Source organism: Coturnix japonica, chromosome 2 (assembly GCF_054131305.1).
Source record: "Coturnix japonica strain WE chromosome 2, WE-NBRP24, whole genome shotgun sequence".
In the NCBI taxonomy this organism is placed as follows: Eukaryota; Metazoa; Chordata; class Aves; order Galliformes; family Phasianidae; genus Coturnix; species Coturnix japonica.
The window spans coordinates 53,623,528-53,647,780 of record NC_140664.1 but is presented as its reverse complement, the minus strand read 5'-3'; the positions used below and the strand labels follow the sequence as shown (position 1 = coordinate 53,647,780).

Here is a 24,253-nt window from a genome sequence, read left to right as displayed (position 1 = left end):
TCTGCAGCCATCACAGCTCCTGTTTCCTAGAGCAAGTTCCTCCTTTGCCAGTCCAACTACTTTTGCACCGAGGAGATTGCTGCTCACTAGCTGCAGTATGAGAATCAACTTGCTGCAGTTTTTGCAGGGGATCTGCAGACTGTTCTGCTTGGGAAAACTCAGTAACAGAATCCCAGCAGTGTAATTATTCTCATTACAGGGGTGCTTGAGAAGCACCCTCTGTACATGCTATTTCTTCCTGGACACATTTACCACTGCACTGTTATCCCTGTGCCAGTACAGTTCTGCCAGTCATTTTTCCCTGAAGGCAAACATTTAAATTATTTCTCTTTCCTGTTCATCTAATCAAAAAACTTTTAAAATTGATTTGTAATTATTCTTTCAATTGCAAATAATTATAAGGTTTGAAAAATGCCTTACTAGTTTCATTTTTCCAACCCATGTGGTTTTCTTTTTTTTTTTTTTTAACATATGTGTTTATTACAAATGTCTCCTGCAGTGAAAATATGTGTTCCTTTCTAATAAATGTTCTGGCATCCCTTGTGAAAGTGCTCTTTTTGGCTCTACATAAGGTCTATGTGCCTATTATGTGATTTCTGAATGTTCTTGCTAGTTTTTTTGTGGTTTTTTTTTTTTTGAGATTCCATGAAAAAGGAATTTGGGAAAGCATACAGAGCTTGTCCCCTCATAAAAACGTGAGCACGTTGAAATTAGCATGTTGTTAAAAATCGCACGCTGCTTTGACTAATCAGCATGACTGCCAACCTCTTTGTAATAAATTGCTGTTGACATATACAGATATCTAATTTTTATGATCAGTTCCCCTTGTTTTTAATCACAGAAGTGATTTTTTTTTAAGTGTATCTTAATCATGTGCTTTAACAGCAGCGAAGTGTGGGAAAAGGCTCGTGTTGTCATTTGTACACAGGCTGCATGAAAGCTACTTGGACTATAAAAATGAAACGTTTTCTCCACCACCTATATTAGTTTGCTTATACTGATGTAGTTGGGTTGTACAACTTCAAGGTAAAGACTTAAATATTTTAAGGGCCAGATTCGCCATTCTGTTATTTAAAAAAGAATTAAAAAATAATTATTTTAATTTAACAGTCTTTGCTGAGGAAGTACAGCAAAATTTGATCCTCGTGATAGTTTTATTGTTTAGAATTGGCTTTATAAATGAAGGATTGGAAGGTGTTTTCATATGGAGGGTCTCTAACAGAATTTTGGACTTGTCCTGAAATGTGCGATTTTGTTTGAAGTAGAAGAAAAAAATCTGCCAAAAAAATAAGGACTTTTTCATGCAAGTGAAATCTTTGTCTCTCTCAGATATAAAGTAAAAACTGTCAGTTCTGTGTCGATTTTAGTATGTGGTAGCACTGATTGGAGATCTTTCCTATACGCTACTTGTGCTGAAGTGACATGAATCAGAGGAGTTCGTTGGTTTTTGTTGTTTTGCTTTGTTGGTTTTTTTTTTAAGTAGTGTATATACAAATAAGTGGCCAAACTCTTTTTGAAATTACTGGCGAATAGCAGTATTTTTAATGGAACAATTCAGAAATCATTACAGTCCATCCATCACTAGGCGTGACTTGCAGAACAGACTAACATGAAATACGTTACGGAGAACTCACTTGTACACACACACCTTCTAAGGTACCCAGTGGTCTGCGAATACAACTGTAATCAGAAAATGCAGAATACGGATTCCAGGCCAACAAGAAGCCTTTCCTTAAGCCATTCTGCCAGCAGTTCTACCTCAGCATTTATGTTTGATAGCTGGCATATCTCAGATGATCTCAACTCCAAGGGGAACATGAGAATAGAGGCATTCTCTGAGTGCATGAGTGCTTAGAATAACACTAAGCTTAGTGATCAAATGAACAATCCCTTTGAGCTTTCGAGATAGTACCCCCTCTCACAGGGCGTTGGAAAGCATTTCTTTAACAATTATGCAGCAACAAAGCACAATGGGATTGCTGGTTGCTATAATTTCTTTCAGAGAAGAAAAGTCATAGTTTATATATTACCTTCTCAAATTGAGCTAGTTTGGCAGTTAGGGAATACAACTTTGTCTGCTGTCACATCCCTACTATTAGTGGAATAGGCTGCAGCATAGATGTTTAAAATTTTTAACATTCTAAGGTAGAATTTTTACAAATGCATTGCCTTCCTGCTCCTTGTTGCTTCCAATCAGTTTTTTGCTGCTTTGCGTTCAGGAGTTTAAAAATCCTCCAGGTGTAAACAGAATCTGTACTACTAGCAGTGCATTTCTTATGCTCTCAGACACTTCTTCAACACATTGTTCTTCCTGTTTGCTGTGACTCATTCCCAGTGTGTGACTGTGGTATTTTATCGCTGTAGTCCCTTCTAACATCTCCAGTATTTTCCCTGTACTTCCTCCCTGTACTTTCCTCTTACCCACTGCTCCATTTCTCTCTGTCAGATATGCTTTTGCAGCATTTTTTTTTCTCATTGCTTTCTTCATTTCTTTGCATTGTGATTTATATATTTTTTTTAACTGCAAAAGATCAGATCTACCACATATGCTTTGTAGCAACTCCTCTTCCCAACAGCCACCCTAAGTCTCTATTCTTAGGGTCAATTTTAAAGTTAGTTAAACATTAACATATATATATATACGTATATATATATGTCTAAAAAGGCAAAAGCCCTTCTTTACCTGTAAAAAGTTGACAGAATATATCTCACCTGTGAGATCTTGCAAGCCATATGCCAGCGAATGTTCTGTGCTTGGTCGGGTGAATTGCTGTCGAGATGACTTGGGTTAAACAGCACTGCTCAGTGCTCCTGTGACATTCTGCTGAGAGAACAAATTCTGTTCAAGACTCGAGTCTTATTCTGGAATGAAACACCCTTTAAAATATTCTGTGAAGAAATCCCAACAAATTGTATTCTTTTATGATAGAAGCCTGCATAATCTGTCAGTTGTTCATCAGATTTTGAACCTAAAATGTACAGAATGAGAACACAAACAAGCATACTTTCCAATTTTAAAAGTAAAGACTAAGTAAAACTGTAGGGAAGTTCTGCTACAAGTTGTTCATACCTCCCACTACTTCAGGTATTGCTGTACTACAAATAAATCCAAATCTTGAGTGAAACTGAAATCTAATCTGCTGCCTTTAATCTGCTTGTCAGACAGGGTGCTCTTATTTGTAATTGCTTGGGAGTCAGAGTTGTTTCAGTAAAACTATGCCAGTGGGGACAAAAGATATTTTGCTGTATTTGATGAAGTATTTGCATTCTGAAGTGCATTTCAGAAACCGCAAACTGCTTGTACATCACAGTGCACAGATCTTAACCTGTTGTGACTGAGCCACTGTAGCTGCAATAGATAGTTAGGTATTTAGAACTTATGATTACCCACAGAACTTTTATTAAATGGTTTTAGCAAGACATGCCATGCCTGAGAAGCAGAAAATTAGAGCAGTGCTAGCTTGCCATCTGTCTCCTTAGTATGTAATAGACCATTTATTTGGCTCTTGACAGTGAGCACTGGGTGATGGGGAGAAAAGAGAGGTGAACTGGATGAAGAGAGGCCTTCAAGTGAATGTGGGTATCCCTTGTGTTTGTAAGTTTAATTTCTTCCTTTTCTTTTCATCTCTTCCTGCTCATTAGATTGCTGCTGCCAGCTTACCATCCTCAGAGCAGAAAGAATCTCACTTTACTTTCATGTTCATGCTATTTATTCACGCTTTAGGGTTATGTTCACATTTTAGGGAACGGAATGAATTTCAGTCTTAAGAGAGATCTGAAGTTTGTCCTCATTATGTGTTCTTGTTGTTGCTAATTTGAGAAAAGCTTTTACTCTGTTAGTAGTTTAAAAGTATCTTGTTTGTCTTCAGTCCTTGTGTTCCTACTGGTCCAGAAAGATCCACTCTTAGCTGTTGTCTGTGTTTGAACAGTGCTATGTCCTGCTCTGCTTCAGGACCCCACTGTGCTATTTAACCCAGCCAAATCAGGCTGATGTATGTATGCCTGCAGCTCCTTTGGTCGGAAATCAAGCTCTGTGTAGATAGAGATATTTGTAGCCTGCACCCTGATGAGGTGGTTGATTTATCAAGAACTTGGTTCCACTGTACAGAGTTTAAAATTTTCTTCTTCAAAAAGTAATTGCTGCAATTTCCCCATGTTGTTTTATTTGCATTCCAATGAAAACAGAAGTCTAGGTTTTATTAAAGCAGCATCTTGCATAGTTTAGTAATAAAAGAGACTGATGGTTGGCTATGAGCCATTTGCTAGAAGGAAATGAATTCGTTGGATTTTGCATTGTTGGAGTGCAGAGCCTGGAAATCGGTGCATATCAATTTGATGCTAGATTTGATGTTCTTTATACATTGTCTTATGTTCTCATAGGTTGTTTGTTCGCTTTTCCATCAGCTCTTTCCATTGCAGGCCTATGCAGAGGTGTCTTGGATGCTGAGTTATCAGCTCTTGACTTGGAAACATCTTAGAGGCAGCAAAGAACGTTTTGTACCACTGTTGCTGGGTTTAGCAGTCGCATGCTGTAAAGCCTGCCACAAGCTGTGCCTTATGCTCCTTGCTGAGTGAAGACACACGTTTTTCTTGTCCCAGTGTTATTTTCTCCTGTTAAAGCAGAACACCTCAAATAATGAGTCTTTAGGTGGCAACAAAATGCTCTATAACCATTACCACAAGGGAGAAATCTGTGCTGGTTTTATTCTCATGGAGGGCAGTTAGCTCAGCCAGCCCTTTATGATCTTGCTTCAGATTTGAAATTTAAATAGCACAGATGAAAATGCATGATAAATCGACAGCATACAACCCTGTCTGTTCAAGTATGAGACTGGTACAGGATAGGAAAAAAACAGCAGATTCAAAATCGTTAAGCAAGCGATTTCTGTGTTGTGGGTGGATCTTCTGAAGTAGCCAAAGGAAATTTGTTTTTTAATGTTCTTGAAGTATCTGAAAAAAAACAACCACCTTAAACCGTATGTGTTGTAAACAGTGAAGGACACTAAGCAGGGAGATGAGCTGTACAGAAATATCCAAAAGCACTTCTACATTCACAGCTCAGTCTGAAAGAATACAATTGAAAGTGGAAGGGAAGAACTACAAAACTCTGGATCTTGCAGGTGTTGGTAATGAGTACTGTGCCAATAGCCTCAGAGCTTAGGGGAGCAGTATAACTGTTGGCATTTGAAAGGTAGTATAAGGCTTTTTTTGGAAAGGCTGAAGTTAAAAAGAACTATTTAACCTGAAGGGTGAAATATGGACAGTACTAACATTTTCAGTATGACTGTACTAGTGCCTCTAGCTATGTGGTGTTTTGTGTAACAGTGCTAGGAACAGCCAAGCAAGTGGCTAAAGCACCTGTACTCCTAGCAGCAGCAGACCATAAGTTCCAATTTCACTTGGCTAAGTGCTAATCTGCAGCTCTGCCACTACTGTTTTGGTTTTTTTCTGAACATGTTGTATTCTCATTGGAAGGGCTGGCTAAGTTAGCAAGGGTAGACAAAGGCAGAACTCAATAGCCATTACTTTACAACCAGCTCTTGTACACAATCAACTCCAGAGAGCCTATTTTCAGGGTAGGGTGATTAGACATTTGGCTTGTTTGCTTTTAATTGCCATTAGAATTTGCTGCCAAAACAATGTGGGATACTAGTGGCATAGATGAAAGTTTGCTTGCTAACAGTTATCAATATTTGCTTTGAGAAGCACAAGTCGTCTCCAAGCAGAGAGGTATTTTAAGGCAACAACCACACAGTTTTTAGAAAAAAAATGCTTAATTCCATTTTTGGAGGCCTTCTACTTTTAAATTGCTTCGGGTGAATGTACTGCACTGCATGCTGAAATAAGAGGCAGAGTTGCATGGCGCTAGGAGAGAGGGAAAACAAAAGAATGGTGTTGTTGTGGAAGATGCATTTCTGATGGTAGGTAAATGGGGCATCTCCTCCTTCTGCAGCTGGAGCTTGGTGTGAAATTCACAGCATGTGTTTCTCACACTGTCTGTGACCATGGGTGGAAAGCTCTGAGTACTTGGCTCAGTTCTGCCTGGTTGCTTGTTCCTAAGAGACACAATGCCAGAGTGTTCCCTTCCAAAGTGGGTTAGGAAAGTTGGCTGATCAAGCACATAACTGATCCTGGAATCTAAAGATTTATTTCTGCACTTGAAAATCCTGTCTCAGTGAGTGATTTATTTTATATATGCACCATTAAAAAACAAAGAAGCATTTTTCTCTTCTGTTGAAGCAGAGGAATAACCAGATGCAAAGGATTCCTCTAGTCTGCGGTATCCCAATGATGTTTTACTTGAGTCTGCCGGCTGCCTTCTCCTAATGTTCATGTGCATGCAGACCCTTCCTTCTCCACTTCGGCATGCATGTCCTTCTTTCCATGTCACAGAAACCCCAGTGATCAGGCTGGTGGCACAACTTAAGAGCTTGTCTCCTGCTCCATGAAATATCAGCATAGCTATGTCATCTGAATATATCAAATACAAGCAAACAGGATACACTGTTTTTCCACAGCGAGATCATTGAGGATCTGGATAAGGCTGTTTCTAATTATTTTTGAGATATGCAACAGTGACTAGCCTCAAGCAGTTAACAGTTTGTGTGGTGGATGCATCAGAGGCAAAGCTTGGAAAATACTATGGGTGGTTCCCAGGCATGGATCCACTCTGTTCTGAAGCTTGGTACTGAGTGATTCCTGTCAGGTGGGTGAAGTGCATCGTCATAGGCACATGTACGCTTGGTCAGAGATTGGAAAGATTCACTTCTTTTTTGTTGCCGTTGTTGCTTTTTAAGACTTTACGGATCGTGTAATGCAAACAGTCTCTCTGTAGAGGAGGGAAAAACATTGCTATAGCTGTTTCTGTGGTATCACTGGCATCACTGGCATCTCTCCAGTCAGCATTCAAGTGCAATGGTACTCATTTTTTCAAAAGCAGAGCATCTTGCTCTTTTTCAGCTGGTGTTATAAAACATGAAAAGGCAGACACTTTAAAAAATCTCCTTTTTTTCCCCAATCATTGGCACTTCAACTGTTTTTTGAATCATTCTCTGGCTAACATTCAAGACATATTTGAGCTAGCTAACTAAATGCTCTGCTGCTGGTATTCCTGAGTATTAATGCTCACGTTTTGTTACTGTTACTAAAGCTTCATTGGCAGGAGGTAACCTGGCACATTCACTGATCAGGGCCATGCTGTACTGGAGCACATCCACACTTGCTGACAGTTATGCATTTGCTTAAAGTCTGTCTGCTAAGGGAATTGCCTTTATGCAGGCAGTAAGTAGGCTAACAATTACTAATTACATTGAATCTGTGTATGTGTGCATGCACATTAATGGTGATGAGATTCCTAGGTGCAAAATTGAATAGTTCTGTTGCTCACAGTGTTTCAGTTGTGTCTCAGTCTATAGTGTCAGTGCTGTACAGATGTGCCTTTTTTATTCTTGGTGGAATAGTTCAGATTTGTGGTCGTATTTATCTCCAATTTTGTTAAAGTGCCTGTGAAAAGGTGTGATGTCTCAGGTCCTTCCACTAGAATAAGCAGCTTGTAATGACGTGGGTATGATTGAAAATAATCTTTAAGTAAACTAGCAGATCTATACTGCAGCACAAGCACAACAGTGGCTAAGGGTTAAGCTGTCTTTCTTCTGGCTGGTGGGAGTGGAGGTGATGCTTAGCACTCAGCCTGCCCCTTACTGCTGCAAAGGGCAGCACAACAAGTTCATAATGAGATGTGGGCTTCTATTCCATTTCACTTTTATGGCATTCAGGAAGTTTGAAGCCTTTTATGAAGTGCGGCAAACATGTCACTGAAGAGAAAAAGCTGTAACCAGCATGACATCAACTTGTAATCATCTTGTCAAACCATAACAAATCACAAAGCAGGTTTATATTGGAATAAATGCCAAGATAACATACAAGTCACGTTATTCTGCATCTTCTCATTTTCTATATGCAGCACAACACACTGTTTGTACCGTTAGTAGAAGTGCAGGATAATTTGACAATTACTGATTTCAGCCAAGTTGGTGTCAGCCACCTGCAAAGAATATAGGCCTTAATTTTATTCCTTTTAGACACAAAGGCAATATTTTCCTTGTCAGAATAGGAAATTCTGAGTTCAGAAGTGGAGAGGATGTTCTTCTGTTCCAAATATTTGGTCTCTCCTGATTTCTTTGTTGCTTGATGGGCCTGTTGTTCTTAATGTCATAAAAAGAGTTGTCAGGAGGAGGTGTGGATAGGGAGGAGGGAATGTCTTTCATTAGGTTCTCTCAGTTATGCTTTCTGAAAGGCAAGGAGTAAGAAATCTGGGCTTTTGCAATTGCAAGTTTTTTCTCTAATTCTGAATTACTTACATTTTGAATGAAGAAAACATCTTGGCTTGTTAACTGCTATGTGACTGCTGTCTTTTCTTGCTTTCATTTCTCAGGCAATGCTATTTCTAGTGGGCTTCATTGTTGCTACTGGAAGGATTATCTGTAAGGTTCAACTGCCTCTGCCAAGGGCCTCATTTTATTTACATAGTTAAGTAATTCATCTACTGAAGGCAGTTCTGCATAAATCCAAATTGCAGTTTGAAACAAGGTGAAACCCTCTATTATTCTTGCGCTTATCAGTTTGGATACTGATGAGTTTTCTTTCAGTAGCATTTGAAAGACAAAGATAATAAAGGAGTACTCCAAAACCTCTGTATTCACTTCTCTTGTTTCCAGACTGAGAGAGAAGCAGGAGTGGCTTGGCCAAGGTGAGTACTGGGACCCAGGGTAGTAGCAGGGCAGCTTAGCTTTGCCGCTACAAACAGAGCAGAGCAGGACCAGGGCTGATGTCAAGGTTGGACACCATCCAGTGGCCACCAGGCAGGTCTCACCTTAGTGAGGTGTGAGGCACAGATGTTGCTGTAGTGCAACTGAGTGTGTCACAAAACCATGACATGAGGCCAGGCAGCCCTCTAGGGTTCTGAGCTGTTTCCCAGCAGTCTGAACCCAGACAACAATCACCCTGTAGCACAGCTGGTCTCAAGCACTGGCAGATAAACTCCATGTGTGAGGGAATGGGGCTGCAGAGCCTGCTGTGGTGCCCCATCCCTGGAGGCGTTCAGTGCCAGGTTGGATGGAGCCCTGGGCAGCTGAGCTGCTGGGGAGCCCTGCCCATGGCATGGGGTGGAGCTGGGTGGGCTTTGAGAGCCCTTCCAGCCCAAACCATTCTGAGTTTCTGTGATTCACTACAGTTGATTACCTCCTAAAACTGAGAATTGAACCAAATCAAAGGGACTTTATAAATAGATTGTGTCATTTATGTATTTCCAAAGGACACATAGAGATAGGATGAAGATTGTGAATAGGAGAGACTTCTTATTTTGCCAGACAGCCACAACTTGTGGGTACAAAAAAAGTCCCTGAAGCATTTACCTGGAAAATAGATGACCTTTTCTTTTCAGAGATAACACAGCTATTTTCTGTCTATGGAACATTTTATATCATTCATGAGTTGTCTGCACAGCTTCCTATGAGGCAGAAAAACGAAAACAACCTGCTGAGAAGATTGAGGCAGAGTTTTTGTCTTTTAGTTCCAGAAAAGCACGGTGACTTGCAGACAGGCACTCAGGTGTGTTTATCATCCCATGGGTACAAACAGGTTATTGCTCAGAACTACTGACTGCTCAGTGGTTTGCAGGTAGGCATGGGTCAGCTGGTGGCCGTGAATGCCTGGTCAGTGCAGAACCAAGCCTCCTCCCTGCATCAGCACTGCACTGAGGTCTGTGCAAGGACCTGTGCTAGTCTGGGGCACAAGCAGAGCAAAAGGGAGGGCAGCTTGAATCTGCAGTTAGGGTAATCAGGGATGTGCTTTTTTGTGTATATGCACTGCCTTCTTATCTTCCTCCTGGTGGGACCAAGTGAATTGTTCTGTAAGTCATTCCTGAAGGGGTGGTTTTCATCTTTATCAATCATCAATCCAAATTTACACTTGGAAAAATGCATTCATAACATTTCTTGCCTGTTTCAATATTTCAGATGCTTGGCTTTCTCACACCATCCTTTTGGTCCTTAGAACCGATACAGCTTTTTGTAAAGTGTTTTATTCAGCACACAAGAAGTGACTTTATTTTGCTATTTGAGTGCGTAGAAAGTTTGTGTATTCTTTTTTCTTCTTCTTCTTCTTCTTTTTTTTTTTCTTTCTTTTTCTTTTTCTTTTTTTTTCTTTTTGCTTAATAGCAGTAACTCCCACGAACTGGTACAAAGCTCAGTACTGTGCAAGCAGTTTTTCACTCTTAGAATGCTGCTACTGAAAAGCAGATATTGTGCAAAGTACCATCGATCACTGCTGCGGTTTTATACAGTTTGTCACCATTGTTCTTCGTATAGCATTGAGTCACATTTAGGGCTATGGTACAGCTCACAAGTGTTCAGCAGGGAAAAAAGTGCTTGTTTTTCAGTTTTGTTTCATTGTTTTTAAATAAAAAGAAAAAAAAAGCCCTTGTTATATATGATCTAGTGTTAGTGATTTGTTACTGTATAGAAAATAAGTCTAATGCAGCCTTCCTGCCAAGATAACATGTTTAATATTAATATATTTAGAAGTGTATGATGATGTTTGTAACAATGGACTAGGATGGAGTCTCTGAAGAGCCCAAGTAGCTGAGGTTAGATACTGAAATATTAAAGAAGAAATCTAAAATGCTGTTCCACCAGATGGCTAGCTCGGGGCAAAAATGAACTTTTGCTGTGTCTCCAGATTTACTGGACTTCTCACTTTAACTGTGGGATTTCCTGATCGTTTTCTGGAATATTTTTTTCTGGCTGAGAGCGCACTGTATCTAAGGACTCTTTGATAAAATCCAACTGAAAGCTAAGTGTGTATCTTTAGATAAGAAATGAGTGGTGTAGATTCAGGTGTTTTATATTGAAGCTCTTATTCTAACAGCACCGCAGAGTTGATGGATATCTAAAGTGTGCGTGATTTTTAAGCATTTAACAGTGGAGGTTAGGAAAGGTAACATCTTAAGCTTTTGACTCATTGTTTTTGAAGTATGTATTTTCTTCCCATGTTAGCTATTGACAGCTCTGACTGCTATTGAGCAGGTGGGTTTTGCAACCTGGTGAGGCTTCAGAGGTGAATTTGCTGGTGAAATTAGTGAATTTGATCCAGAAGTCTACTAAAGCCTCCAGCAGTATGGCAAGGGAATGCAATTCTTCACTCAGAGGGCTGTGAAGTGTTGGCACAGCTGCCCAGAGAAGCTGTGGTGCCCCATCCCTGGAGGCGCACAAGGCCAGGTTGGATGTGGCCCTGGGCAGCTGAGCTGGTGGGGGGCAGCCCTGCCCATGGCACGGGGTGGGACTGGGTGGGCTTTGAAGGCCCTTCCAGCTCAAACAGTTCTGTGATTTGTATCTGTCTGTAAAGGTCTGGGTTCATCCTTCTCTTTAACTTGTTAGTCATCAAAAGAAATTCTCATCATTTTCTTTCTGATATTTTTATTTCAAATATCTTAGTTGGATCTCTCTGCTGATATTTTAGATTTTCTGTGGAGTAATTTCCCCGTGCCAATTCAGTCAGTGCAGACTGTTTTAGTTCTTTGTCCTTATTGCTTCATTTGCTGGAACTTCCTGCTTGGTTTCAAGCATTCCTTATTGTAGCTGCAGTTGAGGCTGTTATGAAGAAGATATTGCTTGCTGTAAACCCTGTGATAAATTCCAGAGATAAGATTTCCTTCTTGAGTCTTTTTGACAGACAAAAGGAGACATTTTAATCAGATCAGATATCAATTCTTTAGACACATGAGTTTGCTTCTGAAAAATATTTCATTGGACACCAAATTTTGTTACCAAGGAAATCTTAATTTTTTATAGTAAATTAAAAATGCTGGGAAGGCTCTGAGTAATTTATCACTGCTATATGGTCCGAAGTGCTTCTTTTCTCTTGTATGGATTGTCTTAGAATATTTTCATAGCCTCTACTTATTTATCCTGCAGCAATTCCTAGATCTGTGCTGATGTTGTTCATCATGCAGCCACCAAGCAAAGCTGTTTTGAAAAGCAAGGCAGAGCATGGTGGCAAAAATCTGTTCCCTTCTTTTATGTCAGGATGCAGAGTTCCCAGGAGCTGAGTTCCTTGCAGCAGAGAACTTTTTAACCTGTAAGACTAGCCTCACACAGCCTTGAGATCCTATGCATCAGTAGCATCATTGTCACTAATGTGCTTTGGTGTGGTGAATTTTGGCAAGCAACTTCAGATACAGCAGGGCAAACTTGTCCTCTTAGTAAGCTAGCGTTTGGGCTTATTTTCTTTAGCTCAGAGTGATAGTTTCAATAGTGAACCTCTGCAAGACTCATAACATGAATAAAAACTTAAATAAGATGTACAGGGAAAATGCCAAGCAGCCAAAATCCCAAATCTGAAATGCTGAAAGGATATAGTGGCTAAGTACTTACTGTACTTTTTGAAACGAGCAGTTAGCTGCTGATCTTCAAAGCAGAATGACTTTTTTTCCTCATTTTAGCAGTAGTTGGGATTTGACTGCGCTGGTGATAAAAATGTTTCAAATATTTATTCAAAGAGTTTGGCCTGGTATGACTCCATAGTTTATTGCATTTGCGGGAATAATGGTGCAGTCAAAGTCTATAAAGCTCTAATGAAGAAAGCAGAAGATGGCTGACTAAGCATGCGATGGGGAACTTTTTCATGTTTCATTTATATCCATTCAGAAGTGGTACGTAATGAAGTGAGTGGAAAACCAGAGAAGCTTATTTTTTTATTTGATCTTTGTTTCAGTTTTGAGTTCTGCAGGTGCCAAACTGTCTTGTTAACTTAAAAAGGCATCGGCTCGTTCCCCAGGGAATATGTAAGATGCTTGAAAGATGTTACCCATAAAAATTGGGTATTTTCCTTCCTTAGTCTTCACCACATGTAATATGCTGTAATGGTTTACACTTTGGTAGCTCCCCAACTACTGCTTTTTCCATCTCATGCTCACCTGAAATGATCAGACAGGCAGCTGCAGGGAACAAAGTAGAGAAGCAGAGCAGCAGGCTGTGAAGAACAGCGGTGTTTCCTTGCTGAGAGAGCTGGACAGAGAAATAAGAGAAAGCAGGACTGCAGTTGTGCACAGGGGTGTGGGACATTAGGGATGGCAAAGCAGCTGTGTTGAATTTTATACTAACTGATTATCCAGAGCTGGCGACATGGTTCACTTTTTCCCAGGCCCAAAGATGTTTGCTTTTGCAGAAGAGAGTTTTGAGGACAAGAGCATTTGAAGGGACTTGTTCCAGTCTGCCCTGCCAAGGATCATTGCTTCTCAGCTAACACATCAGTGAAAGGCCAGAAGGTGATGAGGAAGGTCAGGGAAGGGAAGAGAAGCACATTTTCATTGAGGTTAGAGGTGGAGGAACCTTTTGATTTGTAGTGAAGGTCTTTTTGGGAAGCCTGAGGTGGAATGAAAATGTAAAGCTAGCTTGTTCAGAGAAAAGACCACTCAGCAAGCCATAATGCTCCTTATGCAGCAACTTGTTTCCAGGCTTTGAGCCTGATACCAGCTCTGCCATCTCCCTGACCACCTTCAAAGCCCTCTCCACCAGCTGATAACTGAGGCTGAAAGTTCTCATCCACAAGGTAATCTGAGATGCCACTGGTGGAGGAGCCCTGTTTGCTCAGTGCCATGTGAGCCATGAGTTCACATGCTGGGAGGAACAAAAGCGTTCAGGCTGCTCTGTTGGTGATTGGCCCTGTATACTATGGGCTCTTGACTGGTCAAAGCCCTTGGCCATGGGCCTTGGGCATCCCCTGTGGGTAGGCTCTCGAGATAACATTACCAAAGGTGAATTTATGATTAATGCTATGGGTCTAGAGTAAGCATACCAAAGGCTGCCATAGTCCCCAGCACTGTTTTCAGTATCTTAGCCATTCAAGGACCTGTTCTTACTGTCCATAGCAAAGGCAGAGCTAGTGTTCCAGATAACTGTGTGCTGTTTCCATGTTGGACAGGGATTGTCTGTCATTGTCAGCATCTTAAGGAATCACTTAGGTTGGAAAAGACCTTCAAGATCATGAAGTCCAACCATCTTGAACTGGAAGTATAGTTCATGACCTGCTTCTGTTTCCCCAGAGGGTAACATTGGAGGTCTGAGCTTCTTTTCCTGCCACAGGCAGAGTGGGAAGATGTGGGTCTTCTGGGCCTCTGCCTCCCAGGGATTCATGCTTTGACACAGCTGGTCCAATGCAATTATGCAGCTGTAAGAAACACCTGCAGTCTTTTCCTCCTCTATTCTTTTACTACAGGTGAAAATTAATTCCAAAGTGAAGATAATGCTGAACTAATACAGTATCTGACAGCTGTGCAATTGTTCTGACCATTGAGAACTGCAGTTCACATAACTTTAAATGTCTCTCTGGACCCTTTTTGGTTTTAGAAGGTGCTGAGTAATTCTTTAATCAACTCAATTAGAGAGAATGTAAAACAGTCTAAAGGCTTATTTCTATCCTGTTAATTCAAATATGTTTAGAAACGTTAGCAAATAGTGTACTGGATAGCAGGTATTACTCTAAATGTCCTGTATGGCGCTGTTCTGTATCTTATAAAAATTTTCTTCTGAAATCTATTAACTCCCCTCCCTGCAAATCCTATAATGATGGTAACTCTGAGTAGGTAGTTTTCCTGTGGTCATGATCAAAGCATGTTTCTTAAACCATACTTGGTTAGTCTAGTTACAAACATATTTTATTTTGCAAGGTATGCTTCATAAATATAATTTGTCTCATATATACTTAACCCTGATTTAAAAAACAAACAAACAACAAAAAAAAAATCAAACAACCCAATAACCCAGTAATGTTTTGAATAACCAAGTGCTGTTTCGAAGCAGCTGCATCATGATTTTTAGCAGCATATATTCTATAGCTGGCTTTACGTGTCTCTTATCATGCTCTGAGCCTTTGAACGAGGCTAGCTCAGTCACTGCCCCGAGCTCACAATGAAAGAACTCTAATACTGTGTATTCAGTTGTACTAACAGGAATAGGTTATTTCTCAGGAAAAAGAAAAAGAAACAAGAACAACAAAAAAACCTGTGGCTGATGTGGAAAATACAAACCATAGCGTGAGCTGTTGTGCAATCTGATTGAAACGCTAGTCATTTTGCAGGAGTGGTATGTACAGGTTTTGCAACATAACTGTTGTTCATACTCAAGGTGGCTGTAACAAAGATAAATAAGCAATCCTTCATTTAACACCGGTCGGTTGTACAAACTGTGAGGATATAGCAAAGGGCTGGAACTAGATGATCTAAAAAGTCCCTTCCAACCCAAGCCATTCTATGATAACAAATGCTGATGGATCAGACAGGTGATTTTATTTTTCCTCTGAGTACACAAAATGGTTTGTTACAAATGATGCCCCAGCTCATTTCACTGTGGGGCAATAGTCTTTTGTAAGCTACTTAAGATTAAACCAAACCTGTATGTTCTAGTAATAACAAAGGGACATTTTTCTTCAAAACCGGTGGGTGGATAAAATTCTTTTAAGTTTTATTTTCTTTTTTCTTCTTGTAAAAATAAACCTTCTGCGGGTTGTATGGAGAGCTGCCACATGCTTCTCATAGATTCCAAATTTCTGCCATAGCAAGTCCCACTGGTTTCAACCACAGGCTTTTTTGTTTTCTGTACTCTCCTTTGTAACCCTCAGCAAAGGGAGGCAATGCCAGATTTGCTGGAAAACAAGAGCGAGAGGCTGCAAGCCAGGCCTACACTGCTGCATTCCTCTACAATGGTAGGCCACCGTGTGGGCTTCGCTCCGACTCCTCATTGTGAGCCAAGGGAAGAGAGAACCAGTGGGGTGAAAACAGGCAGAGAGCAGGGCTCTTGGGCACTAATTGCAGTCCTGATCAAAAGATGACTTTCCCATGGGGTATATTTTTAACCTTTTGGAATGCTTTATTATTTTTTTCTTGTGAAATTTGTTCATTTCAGTGTGCTTATAAGCATACCACATCTTCTTGCAGCCAGGAGGCAAATGACAAGGTCTGGAACAGTTCTCTTTTTGTTACGTGTGCTCCCACACTGTTAGCTTTCTTCACCTAACAGCACTGAATGTAAAGGCAGTACGTGGCTGAATAGAAGATCTTTCTGCAAGACCTCAGAAGAAGGGATTAAATGGTAATTTCATACAACAATGCATCACTGCTTTGAAGAAATATATAGACTGTAATATATAAAACAACTATAACAGGGGAAGAGGAGGAAATGCAGTTCATTGCAGCCACAGATAACAGTTTCCTCCCTGCCCCCTGCTAACTTCTTGTGTGTTGAGTCTGGAGGTAGTGCATGACTTTTAGAGTAATTTTGAGAAGAAAGGCCTGTTGTATTTCTGGTTTTAAGCTTCAGCATCATCAGTAATGAGAGAAGACATAGTTGCTATGCAACTACTGCTACCACCGTTTGAAAAACATAGCAGGCTGTCTTTCTGTGATCCATTTCCTTTGACATGTCCATAATGAACAAAGCTATTTCAGCTGCTGCCACAACTCATTTTGCTGCTTTAATTGAGTGTCTGTGTGATGAAGTGCAAAATTTCTTTAGTAGGAGGATACTTGAAGATATAAACAACACAAGGTGTACAACTTTGAAGATGGTATGGTGTTGGTTTTCCTCCATCAAGTCTAAAACCTGGCTCCCAGAGCAGCCTCTTACTGCAGGTAACAGGGCATCAACACATTTCTGCCCACAGCAACCACATGTGCTTCCTGTTAATAGCCAGGCTCTGGGCACTGACCTCAACATAGAGTTATTGCTGCACGGACTACAAGTGTTTTTTCCTCTCTGACATGCAGATGTCAGGAGTTACATGTCCATTGGGGTAAAGCTTGAAGATAGACAAGATTTTTCCACAAGTGGGTTTCCTGTGATGGTATATCCAAAATCTCTGACACAGCATTGCTAGTTTTTACTCAGGGATGCTGTAGAACTTAGGTGCCTTCACTGGAATGATAATGCTGAACCTCAGCTGTAATGGATGCATGGTGTATTTTTATTTGTTGCATAGAACCAGTTCTCTTAAACCATAAAGTTGTCAGCAGGGGCTGTAGAAATTACGTACTGTTTGTTTAATCACAAAGTAAGACTTATTCATTGTGATTAGTGTCGCCATTCCATTATGAATGCCACGTTCTTACATGTTTTCATCTGGCCATTTGTTCTACCTTGGTTTTCCCTCATTAGTTGAAAAAAATCAATGTAGTTACCCTACCACATGGGATACCACAGCAACAATACAACACAGCACTAGTTTCACCTGCTTACTATGGAGATCTCTTCTACTCCATGTTCAGCATCTAATTTTAAAGCCTAGGGCCCCTGAAGTGAAAGAGGGAAGCTTAGGAAAGCAGGTAAGGCAAGTGGTCCTTGCTGTTAAACAACACAATTTACTACTTGTGTTGCTTGTAATTTTATATCATGTCTCCATATAAGCATGGCTTTGAATTGGTTGCTGCCAGCTAAGTGTCTTTATTTTAAGCAGATTCAGTGCAGTCCTTGCAAACTGCTGCTGCTTGCATGAACATTGCAGTGATGAGGCCCAGTACTCAAAATCTGAAAGTCCTTTGTTGTGCCCCAAGCAGCAAAATGTCAAACTGGAAATTAATATTAGCAGACCAGGAGCAGCAAAATGAGATCCAGCTGCATACAGATAGTCTGTTTTTACAGGATATTGGAGGCTTTTGTTTCCCCCCTGGTCAGTCCTGTATTTTTAAAGGAACTGACACAAAATTGGGCAATACTACTTACTTACAAAGAGTTGTGTGCATGTAACCAGTTTTCTGTTATCAGTAACTCTCTGGATAAATCGCTTCACAGACAGACTTTTCCAACTCTTGAACTGTTGAATGAGCTCTGGGAATTGTGTTTCATACAGCTGAGAGAAGGCCTGAAAAATGGTGCAGCTCATATTTGCAGTTAGATCTGCTTTCCCTTTGGCAATGAAGGGTCTATTTAGTGGTAAGTCATTGCAGTTTTTTTTTTTGTGAGGAAAATTGTGCCCCATTATACCATTACTCAACTGCTGTGTATGAGAGGGGTAGATAGAGGTGCACTCTGCTAACCAGCAGAATGGAAATGCCTTATATTCTTGTCTGGTAGGAGTGTTATGCTCTGTAATGTCTAATGTATGCAGTAAGGGAAGAGTCAAAGGAGTGCCTGTTGTGCTTAGTAGTTGGTTTCTTGTTTTTGTGGAGCTTTCATTTATAGTTTGACAAGCTCACAGGGAAAGTAATTTCCTATGTAGAGAAATATTCATCTTATGCTATGAAGTTGTATTGAAGCTACAGAGAACATTAATCTCTGGGTGGACTGTTTCCCACAGAAGCAATAAGACTTGGTAAGGAGGGGAGGAGGAGAGCGGCCTGTAATGGAAGTGGTCTCTTAGCTAACCACAGTAGTTGAATTCCTGTGAATTTGTTATGATGGCATTTCTCTGTATTGGTTTTGCTAGTGTAGCAAATGGGGAAACTGTTTGTAGAAAGGCTTAATGCAACAGTAGATATGTTCTGGTTTTATTTGGAGCTATGACCAACTGTTTTTCAAACTAGCGTACTGTGTGCAGTCTATTCCAGACAGAAATATTTGTTCAGAATTGACTTTCAACAATTTGACAAGCATCAGACAAACCTAGTAATTAGCTCTTGAAGTAAAATGTCTGATGGCATGCTGCCTTCTAACACAGATCCTTTAAGTTAGGCTGGGAGCCATTTTTTGGTCTGCAGTATCTCAGCACTGAGAAACTGAGGAGAAATCAAGGAGAGAAATCAAGCTTTGCTTCTTCAGGTAATTTGATCAGATAACTTCCTTCAGCCACTTTTAACAGGTTCAACAGTGTTCACCACACTTCCTTTCATACTTTGAGACTGCTGAGCCATGTAGTTGAATTCTGTTTCTGAGGAAATTAAATGTTGAATTGGCCTGGTTTTGTTTCATAGAATCATAGAACCATTAAGGTTGGAAAAGACCACTAGGACCATCTAGTCCAACCATCTACCTTCCACCACCAACATGGCCGAGTAAACCGTGTCCCTAAATGCAACATCTACCCTTTCCATGGAACACCTCCAGGGAAGGTGACTCCACCACCTCCCTGAGCAGCCTGTTCCAGTGCTTGACTACTCTTTCTGAGAAGAAATTCTTCCTAATATCCAACCTGAACCTCCCCTGGCACAACTTGAAGCCATTCCCTCTAGTCCTACCACTAGTATTTTGCTTTGTATAAAACAGGTTCTGACAGTAGCAATTGTTCAGACAGGGCTGAGAGGTCCCAGCTAACTTGAGGCTTATTCAGGGATGTCGTTTTGATTGTCAAGAGATGTGATGAATCACTGTTGCCAAGTTGAGCTTCAAGGCACAGTGGTTTTGAGCATAGTGAGGTGTGGCCTGACTCCTATTAAAGACAATGGAGGTTAGTTTTAATATTGGTTCACTGAAAGTCCCCTCATCAGTTAATTTCATTAACTGGCTGTTTAGATTTTTCTGGTTCATCTATATTGCTTCATTTTGGAAACAGATGGCTTGTCCACTCAGACCAACAGTGTACAATTTAATAGTCTTCCAGTTATGCTTATGGCAATGCAATGTGCTGTATTTACTCTTAAAATTAACCTAATTTGCAAGACTTTTTTTGGGGGGTAAGAATAATGCCTGCAACCCTCTTCTTCCCTGACAGCTTTCTCTTGTACAAATGATGTGTCATAGGAAGGCTATTCTTGCTTATTTGAAGTCTTATACAGCCTTGTCAAAGCAGAACTTCATATTGCAGGAAGAAACAAACAAAAAACACATCAGCATAACTTTCCCTGTCTTTATGATGGGCCTTAGTAGAAGTCTAAATACTTGTTTCTAACCAGACCTGTGCACAAACGTTTGCATGTTCCATTATTTCTGGGTCTCTTAAAGGTGATTGCTCTCTCAAAATTCGCTTGAAGACTTCACTTAGTTAGCTCAAATATTGTTATTTATGTATTTTTACACCTTAAAGAACACTTGAGCATGAAGAAAATCTAGAAGAAAACTTACTTAAATGTATGCTTTCATTACTGAAATAGAACATACAGAAAGATTTATGCTTCACAGCTCACAGAAGCAACTTTTATTGCACAAATGCCCTTCTTTGTTGCTTACCAATACACGTATTCAGTGACACAAAGCACAACTGTTGTAAAAAATATTAGTATGCAGATGCTCTGGTGTCTTGTTAATGCATTTAATTAAATACAATAGCTCTTTTGTTTATTTTTCTTTTTCTGTCCTTGAATGGATTTGTATTATGGTATAGAATCTGGGGTTATGGTTGCTATTTAAAATGTTTTGCAATTTCAGAAAGTGTCACATACTGGTGATGCTATTTTATCTTTCATTTGATTAAGGAAAAACAGTTGAGGTTTAGTAACTGGTAAGGAATCCAAAAGCATCTTCTCAGGAGAACTAAAATCACAACGGTGCCAGCAAATATCTTCCTCTTCTCTTCTGATGAGGTCTTAAGTTACAATTAGCAGTGGTTAAACAAGTATAATCCTGAGAAATACTTTCAAGTGTTTTAACCAAAGGAAAGTCTAAGATTCCCTAATGTAGTCTGGGTAGTTTTCAAAGGCACACATTGGAATTGCACAAAATATTTTCATATGAGAAGCTGTGTTAGAACTGCAGCAGGCTGATAACAACAAATTGTCACTTGGTAAGTAATAGGTATGTAGTTGGAGAAATCATAATTTCTGTCTTGTGCTTTTACCCTTTAATTTACTTCAGAAATGCTCTCAGCCTGAGAAGAGGTTTCTTCAGTGCCCTGTGGGTGGGAAAAGTGGCATAAAATGATTTCATCAAGTCCAAAATTGCTTCGAAGTCCTAGAGCCCTGGCTATTTAGGAAATGTAACAGTATTTGCCGGATTCTGTTCCTCACATGGCATCAAAGGCCAGAGCAAAGGGAGATTTAATGAGGTAATGAGGAAACCCTAAAAGTAACATGTGACTAACTAGAACTTCTGTCTGAAATTTCAAGCTTTATTAACTCCAAAAAACTTGATATTTGTGACATGGGGGGTGTGTGTGAGAAGTGTTTGCTCTGAGACTGATTCTCAAGCAGTAATCTACCAACAGGTTTGGTTTGGTTTTGTATTCCTGAGAAGGCATATTAGATGCAGTATGTATCTACATGTTTTAGTCTACAACAAAAGAAGACAAACAAAAAACTCAGTTTTCTATCAACATAGAGCATGTGTTAAGTGCTATGTGTGCTGTAACGGATTTATTTTGCAGATAATCCAGTGTGTGCATCAGAACCCAACTGTAGAGAAGGCAGCAAATATTGGCACAGGTCAAGGAGATCTGTCTTGGAGCCTCTCTTGGAAAAATGCTCACTGGTTTCTGTGAATCCTTTTTAATCACTTCTCACAAATACTAAATGCAATTGGGATAGCTTTGCTCATGGCCTTCAGCATCAGATAGTCTGGGAAATGTAGGGAGAACAACTGTCCTGGGAGGCAAAGCAGAGGTTGCAGTTTTTTTTTTACTTGTTTGAAGAGATGATAATTAAGTAGTAAATAAATCTCTCACACATCATTTTGCTTTTGTTCATGAATTTAATGGAATTGCTTCACTGTCAAAGTGAGAAATTCAAAGCCGGGGCAGAACTTCAGCTGGAGAAGGTTGGACAATGCAGAGGGGGAGCATGCACTGGGAAGTGATTAGTCCTGCTATGTCGCTTGAACTACTTTCCCCTGTTTAGGAGACAAAAAAACATGCTATAGAGTTCCAGTCTTCAGTGGAAAGTACTGGAAATCTGCCTGTCCAGACGTTGTAGCTAAAAGCCTCAGAGTCACTAAGCTTTCCACATAAGCCAATTTAAGTCAGTTATGCTTCTAACAAATTAATCTATTTACAAATACTTGTAATTTAAAAACAAAAACAAACAAAAAACAAAAACCACAAAAACCACCTAGAACTACTGCAAATTTCGTGTGAGAACATCACTGCAGTTTCAGTTCCAAGATAGCTTAATGTTCTTGCAGGCTGCTAGAGAACATAGTTGCGTCGCAACAGCACATATTACGGGTTTTGTATGAAATGGCCATCTCAAGGCAGTGGAAAGAAAGCAGCATTGTTCCCGGGCTGTTTTTCACAGGCCTGTATTCATATCTCATCCTTGTTGTTTGCAGGAGAGGCAGATGTGAACCAGAACAATGGGACCTCCACGAAGAGCCCAGCGGTGACAGACTCCAAAGGCACAGCGGATCCGAAGAATGCCTGGCCCCAGTCCCACCCAGCTGACACGGCCGGTCGCCCCCACTTGATCCGCCTCTTTTCCCGAGATGCCCCAGGGAGAGAAGACAACACCTTCAAAGATCGGCCCTCGGAGTCAGACGAGCTACAGACCATCCAAGAGGACAGTGCAGCAGCTTCAGAGAATTCGGATTTGATGGCTTCACAAAAACGCTCCTCTTTCCGGCACGGATCAAAAATGGCATCGGCAAGCACTATAGACCATGCTCGACATGGATCTCCAAGGCACAGAGACTCGGGTCTACTTGACTCGCTGGGCAGATTCTTTGGAGGTGACAGACACGTTCCTCGGCGGGGCTTTGGCAAGGTGAGCTCTGAGGAATAGAGAACTGCACAGCTCCAGGAAAAAAAAATATATACAATTAAAGAGATAAGGGTGGGACTGAGAAGAAGGTGTAACTGCTAGAATGCAAGAGTTGACTTAGCCAGCAAGACTGTACTTGCAGTTGTGTAACTTAATGCTTGGCTTTGATCTGAAAATAACAAAAAAAAACAACCAAACAAAAACAACATAAATCTGAGAAATGCAAGGAGCTGTTTCTGGGTTGTGACGAGGAGTATTAGAAATCCAGGTGGCTCTAGAAACATTACCAAGCAGAATTTTGATGAGCATTTTATATGGCGTGCTGTGTGTATTTGTATGCTGTGCTGTTTAGGGAGAGACCTGAGCCTGCTTTTGTGTTGTTTTTAAATATATGTGAAACTGAGCTGGATGAAAGCACTAAATGCAAAGTGATGGCTCTATGGTTGGGCAATAACTGTGGGACAGACTTAGAAATATATGATGGAAAAAGAACGACGGCCAGATTCTCAGCCTGTTTGCACAAGGGCACATTTTAAGGTCAAGTTGGTAGCATTGTTGAGGGGACAGGCTGACAGGTGTGCAAAAAATGTCCAGCTAAGACTTATATTCTAAGCACTTAACATCAAAAATTGTGTAATAAAATCATGCACTAATCCTGAATTGAAAATCAAGGTATAGATGAAAGGAATACCGTATTGTTCCCTCTCCTAGCATTCATCAGCATCCTTTGTTAGATACTATACATTGTTCACTGTTCTTGGAGAGCCTAAACTCATCATTTACATAGCAAAGGGTACAATGAAAATAAGCAGTCTTGTGTTCGTGTGTTTACACACTACGAAACCATTTGAGCTGCTCCCCAAACCCTCATTTTAGCTAAATGTATTGTTTGGTACAGTTGCTTGAATTGTATATGTTACAAACAGCAGTACTCCTACTTGCTAGCAAGCCACAAATTTTACAATAACCTTTGACAACCTGTGCTATTTGCTCCCCCACGATGCTTGCTGGGGTGGGTCACTACACACAGCTTTCCCAGACCAGCTGGATCATGACATCATTACATTAGGGCACGGTGTTTTAATGGAGATTTGTGATTGTGTGACACCTGCAGGCTGTCAGCGCACTGTTCAGCTCTGCACTTGGAAGCACGTCTTATACTTGTGCTTCCCTAAAGAGCTGGTGCACTGTGTAGACCAGTGGATGAAAAATGCTCTAGAACCTCAGGATCAGAGCTACAGCAGCTTCAAAATGTTGGCACTAGGACTAAGCAAGCTGGGTATTCTGGTCTTCTTGTTTCTCATATTGACAAACTGAAGCCAGTCAGGCTTATGACAATAACGCTTATGGCAAAGATTCATCTAGTAAAGATGGAGATGTTCATATGACTGTCACTAGAACATGCAACAAGTGGTTGCTGTGATTAATTCTTACTTTTCTAAACTGCAGGTATCACAAATTGTTCCCAACAATGCTATGTTCTGCAACCTCACTGGCTAGCTCAACTCTTGCTCTTTTATCCATATATTGCATTACTCAATGACAAATCATTTATGAAATGCTCTTAATGCCAAGAAAACATTACCAAAAACTTAGGCTATACAGAGGTGTGTGTACGCCCTTGCTTAGCAATAAAACCAACCA

General features: G+C 40.4%; 1 protein-coding gene across 5 annotated transcripts in view; it reads left to right on the top strand.

Moving 5' to 3' along the window:
- The window catches only part of MBP (myelin basic protein), a 99,762-nt gene that overhangs the window by 60,467 nt on the left and 15,042 nt on the right, over positions 1-24,253 (top strand). For 4 of the 5 annotated variants that reach the window (XM_015855126.3, XM_085537581.1, XM_085537583.1 and 1 more), the window contains exon 4: positions 22,182-22,612. In XM_015855126.3, the coding sequence (XP_015710612.1) occupies positions 22,182-22,612 (431 nt within the window). Of the gene's footprint in view, positions 1-17,667; positions 17,982-22,181; positions 22,613-24,253 lie in introns of those variants that run through there. The other variant, XM_085537584.1, reaches the window with a different exon arrangement.